This window comes from Staurois parvus, unplaced genomic scaffold, assembly GCF_062004578.1.
Source record: "Staurois parvus isolate SC_StPar_1 unplaced genomic scaffold, SC_StPar_1.0 ptg000235l, whole genome shotgun sequence".
In the NCBI taxonomy this organism is placed as follows: domain Eukaryota; kingdom Metazoa; phylum Chordata; class Amphibia; order Anura; family Ranidae; genus Staurois; species Staurois parvus.
Genome location: NW_028318031.1, coordinates 4,912,612 through 4,938,481, shown reverse-complemented (window position 1 = coordinate 4,938,481; position 25,870 = coordinate 4,912,612). Strand labels below are relative to the sequence as shown.

The window sequence follows — 25,870 nt, the reverse complement described above, 5'->3', positions numbered from 1 at the left end:
CTCACCTCACCCCTTCAGTCTCCGCCCATATCACCCACCTACTGAACGATATATCAGACTGGATGCCGCTCCATTTCCTCAAATTGAACCTTTCCAAAACCGAGCTACTGATTTTTCCCCAAGCCCGCGCCCCCCCCATCCTCTCCATCACGACTAACAACTCCACCATCAGTCCCACCCCACAAGACAAAGTCCTAGGTGTCACTCTAGACTCAAACCTGTCCTTCCAACCCCATGTCCAATCGTTGACAAACTCATGCAGGCTCCACCTCCGCAACATCTCCAAAATACATTCGTTCCTAACCCCAGACACTACTAAACAACTCATTCACTCCCTTATTATCTCACGTCTGGAATACTGCAACTCCCTCCTCACCGGCCTACCCCATCGCAGACTATCCCCGCTTCAGTCTATCCTGAACTCAGCGGCCAGACTCATCCACCTTACCAACCGCTCCTCTTCTGCTACCCCCCTCTGTTATTCCCTCAACTGGCTCCCGATTGCCCAACGCATTAAATTCAAACTACTAACACTGACATACAAAGCCTTTCATAACGCTGCCCCAAACTACCTCACCGACCTGATACCCAAATACCACCCAACCCGTAATCTTCGCTCCTTACAAGACCTCCTACTTTCTAGCTCCCTGGTCTCCATCTCCCACGCCCGACTGCAGGAGTTCTCCAGGACTTCCCCCATCCTCTGGAACTCACTACCCCAATCCATCAGACTGTCACCTACCCCCCTCACCTTCAGGCGCACCCTGAAAACCCATCTCTTCAGGGAAGCCTACCCTACCCTCACCTAACAAACGATCTCCTCCACTCCTCCCACCACTCCATCCCCCACAGCCATTTCCTTCTGTACCACTATCCCCTTCCTCTTAGATTGTAAGCTTGAAAGAGCAGGGCCCTTGAATCCCTCGTGTTTTGTTTTGTCACTGTATTGTGTCATGTTCTGCCCCCCACTATAATGTACAGCACTGAGCAAACCTTTTAGCGCTATATAAATACTGTATAATAATAATAATAATTAGTAAAGTGTCAGTGCTGTTTATTAGCACTGATCACTGTATTGGTGTCACTAGGGATGTCAGTGACACCAAGTCAGTTCCCCCCAGTGTCAGAATGCTCGCCCCAGTCCAGTATCTATACTGCCACTTGTAAATGCTATAACTTTCACATAAACCAATTAATTTACACATATTCAGATTCTTTTTTACTGAACATTGTTAATAGCAAAAAGTAAAAAATAATGTTTATTTCTCAAAATTGTTGGTCTTTTTTTGTTTAGCGCACAAAAAAAACCACAAACACACAGGCAATCAAATACCACTGAAAGAAACCTCTATTTGTAGGAAAAAGGGCGAAATTTAATTTGGGTGCAGCATTGCATGACTGAGCAGTTGTCAGTTAAAGTAAAGCAGTGCTGTATCGCAAGAAATGGCCTGGTCAGGAAGGGGGGTAGATTCTCTGGAGGGAAAGTGAAAGCAAAAGATAATCCAAAATTTTGGGTTGTCCCCAGCAAAGTAATAGATGGGAAATGTTCCAATGGGGTCACTAGTTCTGGTGACCTAGGGGTCCTTAAGGAATTCCCTTAATTTGCATAGATTTTCTCTCACTTCCCATTTGGCTATGGGACAGGAAATGAAGGGAAATCTCCCCAATAGGATAAAGAGGGAGAAAAAAAATCTGACAGGGTTTATAACCTTCCCTTACTCTATAAAAAATGTTTTGCCTATAGCTCTACTTTAATGATTGCATTTAGACCTAGAATGTCATTGGGTTTGTAATATAATTTTGTTTTTAAATACGTAGGTGGATTTGTACTCATACAGTTCACAAGAGCTCCTTTATCAGTTCCCCTTCTTATTGTCCCCTTCCTCTCAGTGTCTCTGTCTGCCTCCTGTTTTATATTCTACTAAACGTGAACTATTTATAAATACCTAAAGTACTGTATAGCAGGCACCATAAAGTTCCTGCTCCTATTTTTGGCCATCTGGTTCGCCAGTCCCTATGAAGCTCCTGATAATTGTTTGGGAAAGTTAATCTTTGCAAAGATCAAGGTCTCACCCATGCCCCACCTGTATGGCATAACTATTTTTGCAATCCGCAACCTTTTCTACATCATGGGGTTTATTTACTAAACATGGAGAGCGCAAAATCAGGCTCACTGCTGCATAGAAGTCAATCAGCTTCTAACCTCAGCTTGTTCAATTAAGCTTTGGCAATAAAACCTGAAAGCTGATTGGTTTCTATGCAAAAGTGAGCCTGACTGCACTCTCCAATTTTAGCAAATAAATCCCTATGTGTCAATTTACAGGCATTAGGCAACTGTTGTGACGGTGAAGAATAGTGTGCCCTAGGTGTCTGATCAGTCCTAATTCCTGTACCTTCAGACTTCAGATGAACCTCAATTCCTGTATATTCAGACATCAGATCAGCCCCAATTCTTGAACTATCAGACCTCAAGTCAGCCCCAAATTCTGCACCTTTAGATCTAAAATCAGCCTAATTTCAGCCTTAATTCATGCATTATCAGAACTGCAGGAACATTATATTCATAAAAGCAATCAAAATACCTTCTGCTCTCAAGTATATAAAGGATATTAGAAGTGAGCAATTATTAAAGTACAACTAAAGCCAAAACTTTTTTTTTAGTTTGCAGAGGGATTAGAACTATTTATATTGTTGTCTCCGCCCCTCTCACCCTCTCTATTTGTCCAGTTGATCATTAACATTGAAAGTGAAAGTAAAAGAAAATCCCAGCAGAGGGGAATCTTTTAATGGGGACATTAGTTCTGGTGACCTGGGGGTCTCCAGGGAATTCCCTTAATTTGCAGGGATTTTTTTCACTTCCTGTTTGAAGCAAAGTGAAAACTGAAAAATATCTAATCTTGTGCAAGGAAAATTAGAGAACATCATACCATTCACTAAGCTAAGTAAGCGGACTTCAATTAACCAATCATGAACAAGTAAAAGGCTGTTTTTTAATTTTCTTTGTACATCATTGGTCTTATGCAAAGGACATTTTCACTTTTTTCACCTTATTTACTAGGATAGGGAAACATTTACTTTTGAAAGTGAAAATTAATTTTGAAATTGAACATGAAGTAATGCTTTAGTAAATCACGGTTATTGCCAGGTGCTGGGCTGCAATTTAACCATTATTCAGTTCAAAGAAAGGTATTTAAAATTCAAAAACACAAAGAAAAGCATTTTGTTCCTACCCTTTACATCTATGTGCACTGCAAACATGTAATTGAACAGTGTTTTATCATGGAAACAAAGTATATGTTTTTCCTCACACAGGTACATAAAATGTGTAACATTACTGATGTGTGTGTAATCCCCCTCCCGAAAAAAAAGTTTTCCAAAAAAATCTGTATTTGTTTTTAATTGTAAATATTTTTGTCTAACAAGGTGATGGACACACCTGCACTGACATTGATGAGTGCCAGGCCAACAATTCCTGTTCACCATATGCCACCTGTACTAATACACCTGGTAGTTACAACTGCTCCTGCAAAGATGGATTCACAGGTAACGTAGATAAATCAGGTCTTATGTTAGTATGAGTGACTAGTGTTCAGAAAACGATATAAAGTACAAATGTTTCATGATGGAATAATCTTGCTTGTATTATATACCGATGTATCTTTTACATTAAATTTTATCCACTGTACAAAAATTCTACTGAAAGACTCATAGTTTTATCCAAAAGGGTAAAATCAGGTAGATGGGAAGTTGGCAAAGCTGGAAGAAGGAAAATTGTGTTTTTATATAGGCTCTTAAATTCTCTTAGGATGCGCTGACACTGGGACTGGTTTATTGAACCATGCCCGAATTCACTTGTTCCCCCTCTCTACGCCCCTGGTTCTTTACACTCACATTACACAAGTGGTCCCGGATGCACTTGCATTATCACTGCTAATTAAATCAGTGATCCATGCTTCTGAACACAGTTTTTATGGAGAACTATGTGCTCTGGCATGGTTTGCACTTACACTGCAGCAAACTGTTCCAGATCATAAGTGAACCGTGCCCGTGACCACCTCTTCCAATTGGCTCAAGCACTCACAATACACAAGCAGATCGGTCCAAGGGGCTGAACCGTATACAGGACCGATTCAAAGTGCAAGTGCGAGTCCACCCTTAAATGTTTTTTTTATTTTTTTTATTTTAATTAAATAAATGGAAAAATTACCATTGGCCATATGCATTTATATAGCCACTGGGAAGGTGGGCTATAACGCTGAGTGGCTGCATATAAGCGTTCAAAGGGAAAGGATTTCTGCAATCATGTGAACGATGTGACAGCCAATCACATAGGTCACTAGAATCGAAAGTCCACCTCCTCATCCTGCCTTTTAGATTCTACTATAAAGGGGTGGTGGTGGGAAGGGGTTAATACTAAAAACAGGTAACTAGGATGCACAACCTTCTTTTGTTTTGATTTTTCTGGGGTTCTTTACCTGGTGATTGCTTTCTTTTTTAACAGTTGAACAAAAACAATTGTATTACTGAATTATATAAGATAACTTTTTTTATAAGGCGGGATTTTTCTCAACAAAGATTACTCAAATATTGTACTAAGGAGGTCAAATGATCTAAAACAGAAACAAAGACATTATGCAGTATACGTAACGTGTCCACTTTGCAATGGCTGACTGACCACCAGCCATATACAATATATCAACCAGAGGCTGGTTTCTCTAAAAGTCACCAAACTGATGAACACAACCTACCACGGACAGCATATATATATATATATATATATATATATATATATATAAAAATAAAAAAAAAATATATAGAAATATATATATATATATATCGAAACCGTGACTTTAAAAGTGTGGCAGTATGTTGCCATAATCCTTCATGCTGTTATTGGCAGTTGAAAGTGGTGTAAGTTGCCTAAAAAAGAAGATTCTCAGCTTTTAGAGTAAACAGTATAGCTCCAAGCTTCAGATTTGAATATTCGGGAGACAACCTCTGTTCTAAAAATATGAGACATGCACCCACAGCTAAGATGTCATTTTTACCTAGAGCTGAACTTTATATCTTCGAAGAGTGGCTTTGATGAAGTGCTACCCATCAGGCCTGTTGCACTAGAACTGTAGAATCCTGTTGCTTCTCCACATCATGCTAATAAGTTCCAATATGTTCAGCACAAAAGTAAACTAACCAATATACTGTTTTGATTTATCTACAGGGAATGGCACAGTGTGTTTGTGTAGTGTATGTGATTCCAATTATTGCAGTAATGGTGGAACATGTACAAGAAGCCTGCCATCCTGCAAGCCTGTATGCCAGTGCCTTGATCCATACAGTGGTGAAAAATGCACGGTTACAAGCGTCAGGTATCCGGCACAACTCAAGCCAGGTAAACAGCTTAGATTTACATTTGTAGACATGGATTCAAAAGCCTAACTCCCACACAGTTTTTTATTAGTTGTGGATATGATACAAAAGAATTGAACAGGTTTGTATTTTTGTCTGTAACCACCTGGGGGAGATTTTTTCCTTGTTTCCTGTGACACTCATACTGGAATAGTGTGGTTGCTTGTAGGGAATATGGTGGGTGTTTGTTGTTCAGTCATCTATCAGTGGTCAAGTCTGCAAAATGTAGTGCCTACCTCCAGACTTTTTCTTTCTTGGGTAAAGTAGGGAAGAGCAAAACATTTAGTCAAGTTTTTTTTTCTCTCTGTGATCATGTGATAGATAATGATGGCAAATCCCCTCTATAGGCATACAGACAGCTAAACACCTGACTGGCATTCTAACCATTCACTGCCCTATCAAACAAAATAAAACATTTTGGCTAGAGTTGGGTTCTAACACATTACAGTATTGGTATCTGCAAGCACCATAATGGAGATGAGTGTTGTTAAAGCAGAGTTCCACTCACCCTGTCAAAAAATAAAAGTCAGCAGCTACATGTTTACTTCTTTTGTTTTTATTGGTATGACACAAAAAAGTGGAGAAAGAAAAAGCTGACACATTTCATGCAAAACCCACAAGATGGATTGGACAAAATTATTGGCACTCTCAATTTAATATTTGGTAGCACACCCTCTAAAAAAAAATAACTGAAATCATCTCTTACTGTAACCATCACTGAGTTTCTTACACCTTTCCGCTGGAATTTTGGACCACTCTTCTTTTGCCAACTGCTCCAGATCTCTCAGATTGGAAGGGTTCCTTTTCCCAACTGCTGTTTTTAGATCTCTCCACAGATGCTCTATGGGAATTATATCTGGACTCATTGCTGCCCATTTCAGTACTCTCCAGCGCTTTGTCTTAAACCATTTCTGGGTGCTTTTCGACATGTACTTTGGGTCATTGTCCTGCTGTAAGACCCATGACCTCTGATGGAGACCTAATTTTCTGACACGGGGTCCTACATTGCATCCCAGAATTCTTTGGTAGTCTTCAGATTTCATAATGTCAAGCACACTGCCAAGACATTCAGTGTCTGAAGCAGCAAAGCAACCCCTTCATCCATCATGAACCTGCATCATGTTTCACTGTAAGGACTGCATTCTTTTTCTTTAAAGGCCTCATTGCTTTTTCTGAAAATAGTAGAATGTTAGGCTTTACCGAAAAGCTGTAATTTTGTTTAATCTGTCCACAACACATTCTCCCAAGAGGATTTTGGTTTCATCAGGTAAGTTTTGGCAAACTCCAATCTGGCTTTTTTATGTTTCTGTGTCAGCAGTGGGGTCCTCCTGGGTCTCCTACCATAGCGTCACTTTTCATTCAGATGGCGATGTATAGTGCAAGCTGACACAGTTGTAAACTGTGCCTGAAAGTCATCTTAAATTTGTCCTGAAATTGATCAAGGTTCTTTAGCTACCATTTCAACAATTCTTTGTTGCAATCTTTGATTAATGTTCTTTCGTCCACGCCCAGGGAGATTAGCCATGGGCTATAAACACAGGAACATTAAGATCTCTGGAGATGTACTTGTAACCTTGAGATTGTCCTTGCTTTTCCACAATTTTTGTTCTCAAATCCTCAGACAATTCTTTGCTGTTGTTTCTCTTCTCCATGCTCCATGTGGCACACAACAGAAAGGCTGAGTCAATTTTTCACCATTGTAACTGGTTGCAGGTATGATTTCTATATTTTTAACACCTGTTAATTGGTGAGTTTAATTACAAATTAAATGAGCATTACAAACTTGGAATGCAATTATTTCTTACAATTTCGAGAAGCTGCCACTATTTTGTTTCTCCACTTTTTGTGTCATTCTAATACAAACAAAAGAAATAAACATGAGAATGCCTAAACATTTTTAATTGCGACAATATTCTGGGCAAAGTTGTGGGTTATCTGACAGAAATGCAGGGGTGCCAATATTTTTGGCCATGGCCACTGTAGCAAGTTCTTCACATCATAGCCTAAACCAAGTTGTCAAATACTAGTGAGCTGATGTCCTGTGTATCATCCCCTCGCAGCTCCTGAAACCCAATTCAGGAAGCCCCTGCAGGTTGGCATTCAGGCTAAAAACAGGAGAACAAATAATGGCCGCTGCCCCAGTCTATAGCTGGCCTTCACAGCAAGGAGCACATGGAAGGGCGGTGCATGTCAAACAACAAAAGAGAAAAATTCCCAACTCAGCTTGCCAACCAGCCTGCAAACAAACCGAATTAACCTGTCTAACAGTATGCATTAAAAACAAGGGTTTAGTTGGCACACATTTTCAAATACATGCATAAGCTACAGAGCCTCGTCACGAGACACAAATATTCTGTAGCTCTTATTCTACAAATTTTGTGAGCCCCCATAGTAGAGGCACATGTATTTAATGGATAGACCAAGGGCAGGTGGATCAGAGGGAGCCCATTCCTCCTTAAAGGTACAGGAGCGCACTGGACACCCAGCATGTAGCACAATGGCAGCTAAGGTGTCCAGTGAGCCCCCTCCAACAATTCAACAGTACAAAAAATGGCCACTGCCCCAGTCTATAACTGGCCTTCACAGCAAGGAGCACATGGAAGGGCAACGCATGTCAAACAATAAAAGAAAAATTCCCAGCTCAACTTGCCAACCAGTCTGCAAACAAAACGAATTAACCTGTCTAACAGTATGCGTTAAAAACAGGGATTTAGTTAGCACACATTTGCAAATACATACATAAGCTACAGAGCCTCGTCATAGCCCCCGATATTCTGTAGTTCATAACTCTACAAATTTTGAGATTCCCCATACAAACAGGAGAAGAATACTGGAGAAACTGATTAGAGGTTGTTCTGCTGGCCTCTGTTAGTTACCTGACTGTATTTTGCTTCAACACAGTTAGTCAGAAATATGTTGAAACTTTTTATGATTATTATTTTTTTTTATTTCTATACTTTATTTCTATACTTGTTGTATAAAAAATGTCTTGGTGTTAAAACCAAAACATCAGCATGATAGCCATGAAACCTTCTGAGAAGGAGAGGTGAGCATGCCTGTGCAGTTCTTTCATGTTTCTTTCGTGTGCTTTCTAGCATTCTTTTCAAAAACTAGAACCTGGCCTACAAAATAGACAAATAGTCCCTTATGCCCCGTACACACGATAAGAAAATTGTACAAAAAATTTTGCGGAACCACTGATCGAACAATTTTTCGTTGATGAGCAGAATGTTTTAACCAATAACGATATTGTGAACGAAAAAAAAAAAAACGGTTGAACAACAGTGAAAAATGTTGTCGTTTCACATACAAACGACCGATTTTCTATGCGGTGATATGACAGTTGTACGAAAAAATCTATCAAGCGCTATCACTCATGAGCGGAAACAGAAGATGACTCGGATGTTTATGTCCAAGGAATCTTCATAAACACGAACGAAAAATCCAAATGTTAAAAGTAGACTGGCCTAATGAGATAATGAAACTAGAATTATACATATTATATTTTTATGTATCACAATTTATGTATATAGATCATGTAATAAATGACATTATACTCATTGCTGTTAACCACTTGAGCTCCAGAGGATTTACCCCCCTTAATGACCAGGCTTCTTTTTGCTACTAATTCAACTGATAATTGTGGACAATTGCGCGGTCATGCAATACGGTACGTAAATGAAATTTACATCCTTTTTTTCGCACAAATTGAGCTTTCTTTAGGTGGTATTTGATCGCCTGTGCAGTTTTTATTTTTTGCGCTATAAAAAAAAATTTTGAGGAAAAAAAACAATATTTTGGACTTTTTGCTATAAAACATGTCCAGTAAAAAAAAATGCAAAAATCAAATTTAGTCATAAATTTCTGCCAAAATGCATTCTGCGACATGTCTTTGCTAAAAAAAAACCCAATACGTGTAAATTAATTGGTTTATGTGAAAGTTATAGCGTTTACAAATGGCGGGAAAGATACTGGGATTTTTAGTTGTTTATTCTACTAATAATGGCGGTGATCAGCGAATTATGGCGGCGATCAGGGACTTATGGCAGCGACCAGCGACTTATGGCGGGACTGCGGGACTGCGGCGGACATTCTGACATTGGGGGGTACTGACTTGGGGTCACTGACATCCCCAAAAACACTAATACAGTGATAAGTGCAAAAAAAAAACCCACTGACACTGTACTAATGGCAATGGGGAGGAAGGGGTTAACTTTATTTTGCAGGGAAGGGTTATAGGAGTGAGGGGAGTGTTTTACTAGGGGGCAGGGGTGTGTACTGGGCGGGACAGACAGGGAAGTGACAGACAGCACAGCTATTGCAGCTGTGCTCTCTGTCACTGTTTACCGCTGATCGCCAGGAGATAGCCGGTAAGAACCGGCTGTGATCCGGCGACTGACATCTGCAGCGGTGATCGGCGGGACAGATAGGGCGGCAGCGCGCCTCGCGCGTGCCCCCTATTTGTTTACAAAACACACGTTTTAAAACGTGGTTTTGCCTGCGAGTGCCGCCCTGCCGCCGTATATCTACAGTGGCTGGGCAGCAAGTGGTTAATTGTTGTGTATATCGCTCGTTCTGGCCGGAAGGGCATGGCTACAAGGTCACACGCACACTGCATCACTTCCACTTGTACGGAAGACGTCAACACTATGTATTGCCTGACGAACAATTTTTTTAGATTGGTTAATGTGGGCCACGATTTCGACCAACGAACAAATGCCTCTCAGGCATCGGATGACCGATCAGTCGATTTTTTAATCGTGTATTCCCACCTTTAGTTCAAAGATTCTTCCTTATGATGTTTGTTATTGCTAAGTAAAGTAAAGTAAACTAATGATGTAAATTCTTGTTTACAGGCACAAGAAAAAGGTCTGTGTATGTAAGCTTTACACATTCAGTTAACTTCACAGAAGAAGCGTGTTATAATAAGGTATGGGTGTTTTATATCAATGTATACATCAATGAAAATAAATCTAAATAGATCTTCATGCAAAACATTAAGAAAAATGGTTCAGGATCAGGAAGCACACTGGTACACCATGCCTTTAAGAAACAGAGGTTGTACTGCTGATCACTAGATTGAATTAATCAACCTTTAAACTATAATAGAATCTTAAAGTTTCTCTAAAGTTAAATTTGCTTTTTTTACCGTAATGCAGTACCTGCTTTAAGGTAAAAAAAACGTTCACTCTCCCCCATTACTTACTTAAGTCCTCTCTTGATCCAGTACTGTTCTTGTCTGCAACAGCTCTGGTCACACAGCATTCTATGGTGCTCTAGGGGCACATGCATGAGAAGAGGAGCAGACAGCGCCAACAGGGAACCCCAGAAGAGAAGGCAAGGGACTGCTCTTTGCATCCACATGACTGTCCATAGCTTGATAGCAGCTTTATAATGTCTAAAGACATAACATGGAGTTTGGAAGTGCAAATATACTGACAAACTTATCACACAGCTATAGCACACAGAAGATCTTTTAAATGTTTATGATGCTATGATATCAGGAGAGTGATGAAGAGGTACAACTCATTGGGGGCATGTCTCTTTAGTTTTTGTTTTGATTAAATCAAGTGTTTCTATCACTTTCTGATTAATCATTTTTGTTAACAAAACATAGAACAAAAATTCTCATACCACTTATCTCATCCTCATGTTCCCATGCAGATTAGGACAGTTCTTGCAAATGCTCCAATTGATGTAGCTTCTGTGTTTGATAATACAAGCAATACCATGACGAGCCCTACGTAAGTGCAAACTGTTATGTTTCTTGTTTTATTCTGTTTTAAGTATTTTTCTGTTTCATTTCCCTTGTTTTAAGGTTTTTATTGCAGATCACAAGTACATGACAACATTGGTCTAGTAATTTTCATTATATAACAACAGATCATTATTGGTACAATAGTCCACGATGTTTAATAGTTCACAAATCAATGTTCCAGGCATTAAAAGGACACCTATTTATCTGTAGGTACTCTTACCACTTCAAACACACACACTAAGTGCAATTAAAGCGATCTTTTTTATACTTGTATGCTCTCTCGGTCTCCTTTTGCTGTTTTACAGATAGCAAGTCAGTCACAAAATTTTAATTATTTAAAGTGGTATTAAACCCAAAAGCAAACATTTATTAAATTGCGGCTTACCAGTTGTTAGATGTTGTAGCTGCATTTTTTTCTCTTTTAGGCTTTATTTTTAATTTTTTCTTTTTCACCTGGTGATCCTGCCAGTAGGTCTGTTGTTTTAACAAGCTGCTGTGTAAATATAGCAATTAGAGAGATGAGACAAACCATTTACCATGGACAGGGGTGCTCACAATGATCAGCTTTTGTTTATTCATGTAAAACCTTTATCCCAAAAGAAAAAAATCTGTTTGCTGTATCTGTTTATTAAGTGTGAGCTGGAGTTCAGCTTCAATGTGTTAGTATAACTAAATCTGCTAGTGCACCACCTTCCCCCCAGACTAATAATGCTGCTGTCCAATGGTGCCCCCTGTGCTCAATCATCCAGAGTTTAGGCAATCTAATTAAGGTGTGTTACTGGCCAGATCACCAGGTGAAAACAGAGGGAAAAAAGTCTAAAAAAAAACTAATCCAGCCACCACATCTAATGATTGGTAAGCTGCAATTGTTAGGGATCCTGCAGTGGTAGCCTCTAGCACTCCACAGACCGGGATCTCCCCAAGGCGCGGAATCAAAGTCCCAACCTGCTTGTTCACCAGGGCCCCTGATGGTGGGGATGGACTTGGAGCAGGCCGAGACCAGGTCGCGGCCCCTGGGTTCACCCAGCTGTGGTAGGAGCACCGCTAGAGGAGTGTAGCAGATGAGAGCCTGATGTGAGGAGGTAATAAGAGCAGCGTCAGTCAGACCGGGTCCGTAATGGTGGTGTCGGCGTGGTACAAAATCAGCAGGCAGAGGGATAAACAGGTCACAAGCTGGGTTCGGTAACAGGAGATCAGGACGTGCAGGGTTGAGCAGGAGAATGGTCAGACAAGCCAGGGATCAGAACAGGAGAAAGACAGCAAATCAGGGCCAGGCAGGGTCAGCAACAAGGCAATCTACTATTCAGGAACTCAGGAAACAGGTAAGACCATACGGCAATTACACACAGCCCTGACCTGTTTTAAATAGGGCACCGTGCGCCCTGATTGGTGCCAGGCTCGTGTCTGCGATCTCGAGTGCGCATGCGCGAGTGCCGCTGCAATTGTGGGTGCCCTGGTCCCAATGCTCGCACGCTAGTGCGGTCGGGCGCAGATTCGTGCATGATCGCGGCCAACACCAGGGTCCCTGACAGCAATTTATTACGTTGTAAGTTTGGGGTTTAAAACTGCTTTAAGGGAATGTGTAAGGTGTTTATGCACATATTCTTTATGTAATTTTATGTAATTGTTATGTTTAGGTCTAAGGATTATAATTTTTTTAAAGAATACATACAAAATTGCATTTTTAAAAAATGTTTTTCTTTGCTTTCTTCGGGTTAATATATAGAAATGTACTTGAATATTTTGCATGTACTACATTGGGGTTGATTTACTAAAGGCAAATAGACTGTGCACTTTCCAACTTCAGTTGCACTAATTTTCCTTAATAAATGTAAAGGTGGTAAAGCTTCACTTTGTAAGAATACCCATTCAGGTGCAAGGAAAATAAAAAAACAAGGTTTTTGCTTGCACATAATTAGATGATGGAAATCAGCAGAGCTTCACCTCATTCACTAAGATTCAGGGAAAATAAGCGCAAATGCACTTGCTGAGTGTATTTGCCTTTAGTACATCAACCCCATTGAGCCAATAAAGTGAGCAGTTGTATGCAGAGTTTTATGCAGTTCTTTACTTCTGTGCTGTAAAAGAGTATAATTAGATCCCATGTTTTATTCAGGATACAAATGAAAACTGCAGAGGAATGACATACTGATTTCCATGCGTATAGTTCCTACATCTCTGTATGGAGGCTCAGTTAGAGAAAGACAGCCTAGCAGTGAACAGCTACTTCTAATTTATCTTATAAGAAATCCGCAAATTCACTGCAAACACAAAGGCAAATAGACTGTGAAGTTTGCAAGTGCAGTTGCACTCCTTTTTCCAAGGTTTTGTAAATGTGGTAAAGCACGGCCTTGCTTATTTACTAAGCTCTGGCAAAAATGAGCGCAACTGCGCTTGCAAAGTCTATTTGTCTTTAGTAAATCCTCCCCCAATGTCATGGAGGAAGCCTATAATAAATGTTTATGAAATTGTGAAATACAAGATCAATATTGAGCAAAATCATCACTAAAAATTTAATAACAAATAAGCATCGGTTTTAAAAGAAATACAACATATGATAAATGTATCCAGGTCTTCTTGGGTACAGCAAACTTTAAATTATAGCAACGCATGTGCAGTGGAACCCTGTTGCCAGGACCATTAACATTGGATCAATCCAGCAAGTTTAAATTCTAAGATAAAGTAATAATAAAACAGCAAATAAAAACCCTATCTAATAATGATACTAGTAAGAGATAAATGACTTTAATGGATGGGGTATGAATTTGATTACTAAAATTGTCACAATACACCTTCAAATGCCTTCCAAGTATATTGTAGAAATCACTCTTGCAGCACATATATACTATATATATATATATATATATATATATATATATACACTATATTGCCGAAAGAATTGGGACACCCCTCCAGACCATTGGATTCATGTGGTCCAATCACCTCCATGGCCACAGGTGTATAAAATCAAGCACCTAGGCAACATTTTTGAAAGAACAGGTTGCTCTTAGGAGGTCAGTGAATTCAAGCGGGGTACCGTGATAAGCTGACACCTTACAAATCTGTCCATCTGTAAAATTTCCTAGCTACTAAATATTCCACAGTCAGCTGTTAGTGGTATTATAACATAGTGGAAGCAACTGGGAACAACAGCAACTCAGCCACGAAGTGGTAGGCCACGTAAAATGACAGAGTGGGGTCAGCACATGCTGAAATGCACAGTGCCCAGAAGTCGCCAACTGTCTGCAGAGTCAATAGCTAAAGACCTCCAAACTTCACGTGGCCTTCAGATTAGCACAACAGTGTGTAGAGAGCTTCAAGGAATGGGTTTCCATGGCCGAGCAGCTGCATCCAATCATTTTTCAGGTACCATCATCACTGGTAATGTGTCCAAAAGCACTAACTAGTTTTAATCAGTGCAGTAGCTTCAAGTAATATGGTGTTTACTTTATTAGATGTTTAGTATATTAAATTGCTGCTTTGACAGCTTACATGTTGCTATTACTATACACCATAAATTTAGATGTGAATGCTAGAATTTTTTTAGTCATTTTGTTTATATTTTTTATGGTTTGATAATTTTTTTCTTCTTCTTTTTCTTCTTCTTATTCTTTTCAGCAACGACAGTAATAATATTTGGACTGCAGTTTTCACAGCACGATTTACATATATGGCAAATATCACAGTAGTTGGATTCTTAAATGATGAATTAGTAGCTTATATTTTTACCAATAGGCAAAGAAGTAAGCGTTCAACAGTGCTTACAATTTCTAACGTCACAAGTGGTGATAAGTGTAAGTGTTTACCATCCTTTACTATTACTAAAATGATCACGTTCTAGAACTGTTAGCTGTAGCCAACTAAAGAAATATTCAACCAGTGCCAGATTCCTTTTAAGTATATGGAGTCATTTCAGTCATGTTTAGAAGATACCTTTTGTTTAAAAGATTATTTGTTAAAGGTCTACAACACTCAGAAACAGCTTAATCTATTTTGTTGGAATTAGGTTTGAGGATTCAGTAATCATATACTACAATACAAAAAGGTTTTGATTGATGATGCAATTATGAAACTCAGATATATTATCACTTTGCTGTTTACAATGTATCTGTTGTATCCACTTTGATATAGTTGAATTAGTAATAATGCTTGTCATATTTTACATATCTTATGCTCTAATGAATTGGGTTACTACATACATCTTATAGAGACAACCTGTGGTCTGTTTTTCTGTACTAATAGCAGTTTTTCCATTATTTTGTATGATCAAATGTTTTCTGTTCTGGAACTGGGCAATTTAAACTCTTTTGTTTTAAAGATCTTTTAGATGCACAACTAATTGTTTTTAAATTGCAGCACTTGTTTAGGTTAAATATAATACATGAAACTCTGCACATTTAAGTAAAGATAAGCTTGTAGATAAAAAGCAGATTATACCAATAATATGGTCAAAGAAGTAGCTTACTTACAAAGTATAACGTACAAATATAAAAAAAGTCATCCAGTGCTTATGAACATAAAAGTCCACATAAAGCAGTCAGGGAAATTAAAAAAGATGCTTACAATGTGCCTCTGCATAGCAAATGTAGATGCAGGTAACAAATTTGGGTACTTGCTGTAAACGGGAACATGAATCTGAAGCTTTCTTCTGAGCTATCTGTCAAACACCAAAAAGTTTTAAGGGTGAGTGGAGCCTGATGGCAATGTGATTGACAACAGGCAGTGGGTTGATCCATAGCCAATAGACAGCCTGCTATTGGGTATAAAATCTGCCAAATCACAAGGTGAGAGCAGACCTGATGGGGAACTAGTATTATGGTTTCCCCATCAGGCTGCGCCCATTGTCAGTGCCAATGGTTGTTATGGGGCTGTTGGCTGTGAAGCTAACAGTGTCATTAGTTGCCAGTGACAGGTAGGGAGGAGATAGCAGTGGCAAACATACCGCCTGCTATACAGTGCACAGAAACAGGCACTGTGCTTGTCTCTATACACCAACTTAGATTTGGTTTTAATTGTCTTCAGTTTCATTATGTGCAAACTGGAGATGACTGTTTCTGAATTTGGTTCAGTATTAGTGCTCTTAAGAACAACCTGAGCCTGCCGCATGTGTTAGAAAAGCAATGGAAATAGGCAGCAGTGATTTTTGAATTCGGAGCAGAACATTTTTAAGGGCTATACTGTCAGAAAACTGTGTCAAGGGCTTTCATGAATTCCCCAAGTGCGTCTTAAGGACCATAAATCATTTTCCTTCAAATCATCATCACACTAGTTAGTGAAAATCTCTTTTCAACATACCACTGCCTCATGAAATATTGCTCATCATATAATACGGACCCAAAATCACAGGCAGGTCTGTATGCAACTGAATACATCCATCCACTTCACCAATGGATTATCCCCCTTTTCTCAAAATGCAATGATATACCAAATAGCTTGCTTTTGTGTGAATTTTCTAGCTCTTTTAGTTATTATACTCTGTCATTCAACTTCTCCAAGGTAAATGTCAATAAATCTGTGATTTTTTTAAAATGTATTTTAGGAAAGAAATACAGATCTGTTTAATGATCATAATAATTGTATATCCTTATGTTTTTTCTTAGTGACCGTAAGTGAGCTGGCGATGAACGCCTCATGTAATGTGCCTGGCTACGTATTGGATGCTACCACTTTACAATGTGTTTCTAAGTGTAACTCCTACTGTATGAATGATGGAACTTGTACTCTGATTGACGGCAACGCTACCTGCATGTAAGTAAACATCAACTCCTTCTGATGTTGTCTTCTTCAATCCTACAAAAATATCTCCCTTTTCATACCTCATATATCTTCATCACCATTATCCCCTCCTTACACATACAGTTTTATCCACACCTCATATACCGAAGACTCACCTGTACCATAATTCCTACCTAACTCAAGCAGTTTTAACCAAACCTCACATATCCGAGAATCTCCAGCACCATAGTTCCTACCTTAAACACTGTTTTATCCACACCTTATATACCCAAGAATCTCCAGCACCATAGTTCCTACCTTGCACAGACCGATTTATTTACACCTCAAATACCAAAGATTCCCATCACCATATTACCTACCTTACAAACACATCATATACCCAAGAATCTCCAGCACCATTATTCCTTCCTTTTTTTCTCACAAAGATGGATTTTATTGAGAAAATAGGTGCAAAAAACAATAACACCAATCCAGCACAATTAATACACATGATATGACACAAAGTCTCCATTAGTATTGTGGAAATAAGAAGATGACATTCCAACAATAAGAGAGAAATACAACCTCACAATAAAATTCTATCCATAATAAGATCAGTAGGACTAAGGCCGCGGGAATGCAGCCACAAGCCCCAGATATTTTCCAATTTTCCTGGGCAACACCTGCGCTGGTAGATGATGTGTTCCAATCTGAGCATACTACCTATGTATTTAACCCATTTAGCATTATTCCTTCCTTACACACACAGCTTTATTTACACCTCATACCCAAGAATCTCTAGCACCATCATACCTTCCTTACACACACAGGGATTTATTTACTAAAGCTGGAGAGTGCAAAATCAGGTGCACTTTTGCATAGAAACCAACCTGCTTCCAGGTTTTATTACCAAAGTTTAATTGAACAAACTGTGGTTAGAAGCTGATTGGCTACAATGTACAGCTGCACTAGATTCTGAGTGATCCAGTTTTAGTAAATCTACCCTAGAGAATTACAGAATCCTAACAGTACAAATGTTTCTTACCCTAAAGGTATTGAAATCTATGAGCATCTCTGTTCTCTCTGTTAAAAATAATTAATTGTTTCCCCTTGTTTCGGGTATCTGCAAGTTGGCAGCAAAAAAAAAACACTGCAGCTTTGGCCCACTTTGGAAACTACTATTTCTATGCCACTGTATTGGGTTAACACTTTTGAATTTATAGTACTTAGCTGAATTCATTAAATTAAATTTACAAGCAGTCATACAGAAAGGATTATTGCCATTCTGGGCTCTTTTCTAATAGACAATTTGTGTTTGTTCATATTAGAAATATTAGACAAACTATTAGCCTATTATTTGGTATAATCAATGTATTAGCAATGTTTAAGAGGTTGTATTTTTGGCATTTTAAATATTATCACTATATTAACAGCCCATGTATGTCCTGTTACTTAACCTGTATTATTTTTTTTAATTTCAGTTGCAAACCGTTCACTATTTATGCCACTTCTGGTGATCGATGTGAAAACCTCGCAATGAACCTCAATGCATTCTTTGGAATATTATTTGGAGCTTTGGCTTTCCTCTTCCTGTTAATCGTGGGCATAGTGTTGGGAATATACATCTATCGAAAGAGGAAAAACAAGAATGATTATGACGATACAGACCAGTAAGTGACAAATCTTTTTGTGTTTGCCAATATGTTCTTGGATGCCATGTTTGTGCTAATGTTTAAAAGGAGTATTATTAAAGAAAGCATCAAACAAGGAATGCATTTACAGGGGAAATGTGTTATTACCACTATTACCAGTATATAGCTGTCATATATGCAGCTGTGAAAATGTTTTATTCCCCTGTAAGGAGATAAGTATTATACAATAGGTGGCTGTTCTATATTTGCGCTCATTTCCCTTCAGATACTCAAACTCTATTTCATGTAATTGCCATACATTAGACTTAACAATGCTGCCATTGTATGTCATATGTAAAAGGTGTTATACATAGGATTTAAAGGGTCAGTCCACACATCTGGATATTTTAGTTTTTATAGATGACATAGTTAAATTGATGTATGTGATGGCCCAAATAAGAGGCACCTTAAGCTTGCCCAGCTCTCTATATTTCTTTAGCAAAACAACTTCATAAACTTTTTTCATTCTCTTATCACTGGTTACTTTTTCCAGTCTGTGTCTATCTGCATTCTCTATATTACATTATATTGTTATTTTTACATCTTTATTCTTTCTGCCTTACATATTTGTCCTAGCAGTGAAATGAATTATATATAAATATATATATATTCTTTTTTATTCAGGTTATACCAAACACGGTTTAGCTGGAAATCATCGTTCTTTCCATGTGAGTATATCTGTATTAATTATTAAATGTATTTGTATTTGAACATGTTTTGCTGTTAGTGACACTTACTACTCAGAAAGGTATGTAACATTTCTCTGTATTCAAACTTCTAGCTTTTCAAAAACTGGGAAATGAGATCCCAACTTTAAACACAGATTCGTCACCTGATTTGATTGAGTGGAAACCACACTTAGAAAAAGTAAACAGTATGGCAGAGGTATGTATCACTTTACGTACATTTATTGACATCTAGTCCAGTCTTCATCACTATTGTTATATTGATGTTTATATTTCATTTACTGGATGTAGGATGTCGGATTATTAACAGTTTGGCCTTAGCAAATTTTCACTTTCATAGTCACTATAATCCTGTGTTTTGTGCATACTATACATATATTCATTTGGTAAAACCTGCATGGTGTGGCTCTGCCAGTTGCCGCACAGCCTTTGCAAACAGGACAGCCAAGACCTCTTCCTATGGTGTACTCCACTCCACATTTTGCAATGCAGTGTGGTGATCTGAGCAGGCTACTCAAACCTGAATCATTACTGGATTGAACTCTTTTTGCTTCAAAACATTAATTACTGTATACTACAGGCAAATATTCAAATACAATATGAACAGACCTTTAAAAGGCCCTAAAAAAGTTGCTTAATAACCCAGCAAAAAAAAAAAACAGGGATCTTCTCCTCCACACTAGCTCCGCCCACCTGATTGCTTCACTCATTCACAGTGTTCTGTGAATGGTGAAAATAAAAGTTCTGACAGCTTTTGCGGCTTTCGGCTTGTAGTTTTCAATTAACTACCATGGCGCTCAACAGCACCGTGGTGGTTCACTGAGCCTTGCTGTCAGTAAGTATCTGCTTGCCCTTACGGGATGTAGGAGCAAGCAGTTACACTGAAAGGTCAGAGGGCAATCTGCTGATCACTGGTGCAATGCTTTAGAGCAGTGGTTCTCAACCTTCCTAATGCCGCGACCCTTTAATACAGTTCCTCATGTTCTGGTGACCCCCAACCATAAAATTATTTTCGTTGCTACTTCATAACTGTAATTTTGCAGTGGGAGGAGTAGTGCCACGTCATTGGTGTCAGTGGGAGGAATAGTGTCCCATCACTGATGTCAATGGGAGGAATAGTGCCCCATCATTGGTATCAGTGGTAGGAATAGTGCCCCATCATTGGTGTCAGTGGTAGGAATAGTGCCCCATCATTGGTGTCAATGGGAGGAATAGTGCCCCATCATAGGTGTCAGTGGGGGGAATAGTGCCCCATCATTGGTGTCAGTGGGAGGAATAGTGCCCCATCATTGGTGTCAGTGGGAGGAATAGTGCCCCATCATTGGTGTCAGTGGGAGGAATAGTGCCCCATCATTGGTGTCAGTGGGAGGAATAGTGCCCTATCATTGGCGTCAGTGGGAGGAATAGTGCCCCATCATTGGTGCCAGTGGGAGGAATAGTGCCCCATCATAGGTGTCAGTGGGGGGAACAGTGCCCCATCATTGGTGCCAGTGGGAGGAATAGTGCCCCATCATTGGTGTCAGTGGGAGGAATAGTGCCCCATCATTGGTGTCAGTGGGAGGAATAGTGCCCCATCATAGGTGTCAGTGGGGGGAACAGTGCCCCATCATTGGTGCCAGTGGGAGGAATAGTGCCCCATCATTGGTGTCAGTGGGAGGAATAGTGCCCCATCATAGGTGTCAGTGGGGGGAATAGTGCCCCATCACTGGTGTCAGTGGGAGGAATAGTGTACCATCACTGATGTCAGTGGGAGGAAAAGTGTCCCATCACTGGTATCAGAGGGAGGAATAGTGCCCCAACATTGGTGTCAGTGGGAGGAATAGTGCCCCATCATTGGTATCAGTGGGAGGAATAGTGCCCCCATCATTGGTGTCAGTGGGAGGAATAGTGCCCCATCATTGGTGTCAGTGGGAGGAATAGTGCCCCATCATTGGTATCAGTGGGAGGAATAGTGCCCCAACGTTGGTTCAGTGGGAGGAATAGTGCCCCATCATTGGTGTCAGTGGGAGGAATAGTGCCCCATCGTTGGTGTCAGTGGGAGGAATAGTTCCCCATCGTTGGTGTCAGTGGGAGGAATAGTGCCCCATCGTTGGTGTCAGTGGGGGGAGGAATAGTGCCCCATCGTTGGTGTCAGTGGGGGGAGGAATAGTGCCCCATCGTTGGTGTCAGTGGGGGGAGGAATAGTGCCCCATCGTTGGTGTCAGTGGGGGGAGGAATAGTGCCCTATTGTTGGTGTCTGTGGGGGGAGGAATAGTGTCCCATCGTTGGTGTCAGTGGGGGGAGGAATAGTGCCCCATCGTTGGTGTCAGTGGGGGGAGGAATAGTGCCCCATCGTTGGTGTCAGTGGGAGGAATAGTGCCCCATCATTGGTATTAGTGACACCAATGATTGGGCACTATTCCTCCCACTGACACAAATGATACTTACCTTGCTGACCCCTGCTCCAGCCTGGGCTCGCTCCCTCCCTCCCTCTCCCATGGTACAGACACTTACCGGTCAGCTGTTTTCCTTCTCCGGTTGCTCTCCTCCTCTTCACTCGCTCGATCTTCGAGGTGCCGCTCGGCTCCTCCTCTCTAAGCTCCACCTCCTCGCCGGTGATTGGCCGCCTGTGTGCCTCTCCTGAGCTACAGTTCCGGCGGCCAATCACCGGTGAGGATTGATCCCGGGGGTGTGTCCAGATGACAGGGGCGGCATGTCATCCCGCCCACACCTGGAGACGGATAGAGGAGCGGTGTCTCGGTTCCTAAGACCATCAGAAATATGTGTTTTCCGATGGTCTTAGGCGACCCCTGTGAAAGGGTCATTCGACCCCCAAAGGGGTGGCGACACACAGGTTGAGAACCGCTGCTTTAGAGCATGGGTGTCAAACTAGCGGCCCTCCAGCTGTTGCCAAACTACAAGTCCCATGAGGCATTGCAAGACTGACAGTTACAAGCATGATTCCCAAAGGCAGAGGCATGATGGTACTTGTAGTTTCGCAACAGCTGGAGGTCCGCCAGTTTGACACCCCTGCTTTAGAGGCTCCAGAAACAAAAAATAATAAATGCACATTTCTTACCTGGCAGAAAATGTGCATGTATTTTTTTTTTGCTAAAAGGTTAACTTATCCTTTAAAAGTGTAGATACTATAACCTTTTTTTGCACTCACATCTATTGAAATATTTCAGTATTTGACTTCATTCGCATTCTTATCTTTCCTTCATCCTCTAACATTTCACTTGGTTGCTGGAAGCCAGAGAAGCCACCTTGTGTAAGCACTTTGGGGTAGATTAACTAAATATGGTGCACTCAGAATCTGGTGCAGCTGTGCATGGTAGCCAATCAGCTTCTAACTTCAGCTTGTTCATGTAAACTTTGGCAATAAAACCTGAAAGCTGATTGGTTTCTATGTAGAGTTGTACCAGGTTTTTAGAAAAAAAAAAAACCTGTTTGAATCATTCAAGTCGTAGATTACATTATACACAGGTCTGTGAACTCACCCCATTTGACAGCCCTGGTGCTTTGTAACTGGTCCACCAATAATGTCACATGTATTGAGTAACATGCTCCTCAATGCACAGAAATAGCGAGTATTTTCTTCTGGCTCAGCAGCTGTACAGAACAGTGGTGGAGTGAATCAAATGTGCATATATGATGCTTGGCAGCAGAAACAAAACAAACCAGCTGATCTGCCCTGCATGGCAAGAAAAGTATTGTTATATCATTTGTATGCTTAATATTGAATCAATCCTATTTCTGATTTATTGTCTTTCTTTTTCATAGGTCAAGTTTAAACGACCTGAAATTAAACCTAATTTAAACATGTATGATTAGACAGCTCGGGGAAACTCAAGTTGATGTTATAACCAGTTTCCTAAAACTGATATGTCCAGAGAACAGACTGTTCACTAATTACAAATTGTAATAAAATGTATATGTAATTACATCCCTGTATAACTAGGCTAAATTATTTATTAAATAATAACTCTGCCCTAAAAGAACAATATGCTGCCTTATCTTACCTTTTGTTTCATTATTTGATGAAATCCCTAAGCTACAAAAAGATGTACTACAAGGGTATGACTATATTCTCATTCTACCTTGATTAAAATATGCAGAGCAGTGTCTATGCCCATGCCAATTCTCACTGCCTATGGTGTTCTATTGAAGAGGACTAAATGAAAACTGGAAGTGTTACCTTTGGCAACCAAGTAGGTTTCACTTTACAAACTTACATGATATAATCCTAATTGAAATGTGGGTGGTTGCTATTAGTAACTTCATCTTATTACTCACAATTACAGAAATGCTCTAAAATGTCTAAAGCTGTCACAAGACTGTATCATAATGAAGGGTAGTTTTATGGGAATAAGCTGATACAATGTGCCAACATGAATGGATTCACACAATGACCTGACAAAATGTTTCAGCACTAGAAAACCAATCATTTACATTTTAAACTTGAGTATATCCGAAGAGTAGGGTTTTTCTCAATATTATAATGCACTATTCCTGTCCTTGCATACTGTTAAAAGACTGAAGAGTATATTTTTGTATCAGCCTTGTATAGCTTTTGATTTTGAACTTGTATTTTTTTCTCTAATATGTATTATTGTATCAAACTATGTACTAAAGCATCCGTTATGCAATGCACCTGAGCTTCTAATATGATAATGATTAGAAAAATCAATGATGGTGTAACTCTTCCTATTTATATGCCTTACAGTTTTAATTAAATGATTCATGTTACCTCTTAAGATTTCATTTTACTTTGTTGGTTCATGGGAGTAACCTATTTTTTACTTGTTCATCAAGTATTTGCTGAGGAGGGGGTTTAACATGCTATAGTACCTCTCTAAACTAAGGCTGGAAGCCATTTTGTTGAAGATTGGCCCAAATAATCAGATATGTAATCTCAAAATTCAAAGCCTAACTGTAGCCAATTTTTTTTCCTTGTTTTGTGCAGAGTAGGAAAGATTAACATTTCTGCCAGGTCTTTATTTCTGTCTGAGGCTCCATTAGGAAGCTTTCCCTTCACTTTCTGCCCTGTGATGCTCATGCTAGAAGTAGAAGGAGCAATTGTCATTAGAACATCATAGACATCACAGACACTCACATCTAACCCTTCCCAACCCTACTAAAATTGTGTTTTTATGTTTTTCTTTATCTCTATTGAGTACATTTCTTATCACTTCCTGTTCTAATAGGAAAGGGAATGTCAAACAAATGACATAGGGGGCTGGGCAATACCCTGTGGAACATGTACCACAGGGAAAAAAATCAGGTTGCCAGGAAGCAGAAAATTTAAAAATGATTTAATTGAAACAAAACAAATGCTAAATTAATTTAAATATCATGCCTGGGAGATACATTTAACTGGGAAGTGGCCTATCTGTGAGATATATACAACCTACTAAAGCAAAACTGACATTTACAAAGAAAACAAAATGCCACTTAATTTGCCAGCAAATGACAGCTCTGGACTACTTTCCTCTGTTTGTACACAAAGTGGCCATGGATTCCTTTCATCTATACCAGAGCCTTGAGGCTGTGGTACAGATGTTAATGGTGGACTCTCCAAAAACTCAATACCAGACCCTTATGCAAGCATGCTGACTAGTTGGCCAAGAGGGGAGACTGAGCATGCATTCCCTGAAACATACTAGGCTACATGCGTACATACATACATGGTGGATGTAGGATTATAACTTTTTTTTTTTTATATGGTTGAACTGGATGGACTTTTGTCTTTTTTCAGCCAGACTGACTATATAACTATGTAACATGCCATTAACATGGGATCAACATCATTGTTCACTCACTTTTCAGAAATGTCCTATTAGTTCTCCTTATGTCTGCAGTACAGGAAGTAAAGGTTTATCTCCCCTTTAAACAAACCTGTCCAGATTTTTTTGCACAAGCCATTTACAGAAATACCGGGGTTAGAAAAAAAATGGAACACTGATTTGCAGGTGTGAAAGTGACGTCATGATTCGGAAAGTGGAAGTGATGTAACATTCTTTTGCTTCCACTGTGTGATGAGACACCTAGCCAACAGGTAGGAAGGCTCACTGTCATCATTCACTGCGTGTGCTGCTAGTAATACGGAGTCATGTCAGAACTTACTGAGCTTCAAAGAGGACAAATTGTTGGTGCCGCTTAGCTGGTGCCTCTGTGACTGATGTTGCCAATTTATTTGCCGTGTGACAAGGTGCAGTATCAAACGTTATGAAGGCATAAGCACAGTCGTCATGGTTAACTGATCAAAAGAGACAAAAGGACATTGCACAGGATTGTGACCCGAAAATAACTGCTGCAAAAGTGACTGCAGAGCTCAGTCTCAGTTACATGAAGACAAGCTGCTTGCTCTGGGGGCATTCATGTGTTCTTGCTCCTGAGCAGCGTATGTTGTCTATGGCACACACAAAGCATGGCTCAGTCCCACCCCACTGCTCTCTCATCACTAGCTGTGATTGACAGCAGCGGAAGCCAATGGGTTCCGCTGCTGTGTCTCAGCCAATGAGGAGTGAGAGACCTAGGAGAACAGCCACTCTTGTGCACACTGCTGAATCAGGTTTGGGCTTGGATAAGTACTGGAGGGGGCTGTGGAGGGAGCTGCACACTGAAGGTTTTTT

At 39.9% G+C, this 25,870-nt stretch overlaps 1 protein-coding gene across 1 annotated transcript in view; it reads left to right on the top strand.

The window, feature by feature from the left end:
- LOC149460093 (uncharacterized) overlaps positions 1-23,992 on the top strand; it is a 185,672-nt gene extending 161,680 nt beyond the window's left edge. The window contains exons 58-67 of the mRNA XM_089680165.1: positions 3,424-3,543; positions 5,219-5,389; positions 10,263-10,336; positions 11,071-11,150; positions 14,783-14,958; positions 16,765-16,912; positions 18,361-18,549; positions 19,195-19,238; positions 19,352-19,455; positions 23,019-23,992. Coding sequence (XP_089536291.1) covers positions 3,424-3,543; positions 5,219-5,389; positions 10,263-10,336; positions 11,071-11,150; positions 14,783-14,958; positions 16,765-16,912; positions 18,361-18,549; positions 19,195-19,238; positions 19,352-19,455; positions 23,019-23,069 — 1,157 coding nt within the window. The 3' untranslated portion in view covers positions 23,070-23,992. The remainder of the gene's footprint in view (positions 1-3,423; positions 3,544-5,218; positions 5,390-10,262; positions 10,337-11,070; positions 11,151-14,782; positions 14,959-16,764; positions 16,913-18,360; positions 18,550-19,194; positions 19,239-19,351; positions 19,456-23,018) is intronic.
- The last annotated feature ends 1,878 nt before the right edge of the window (positions 23,993-25,870 follow it).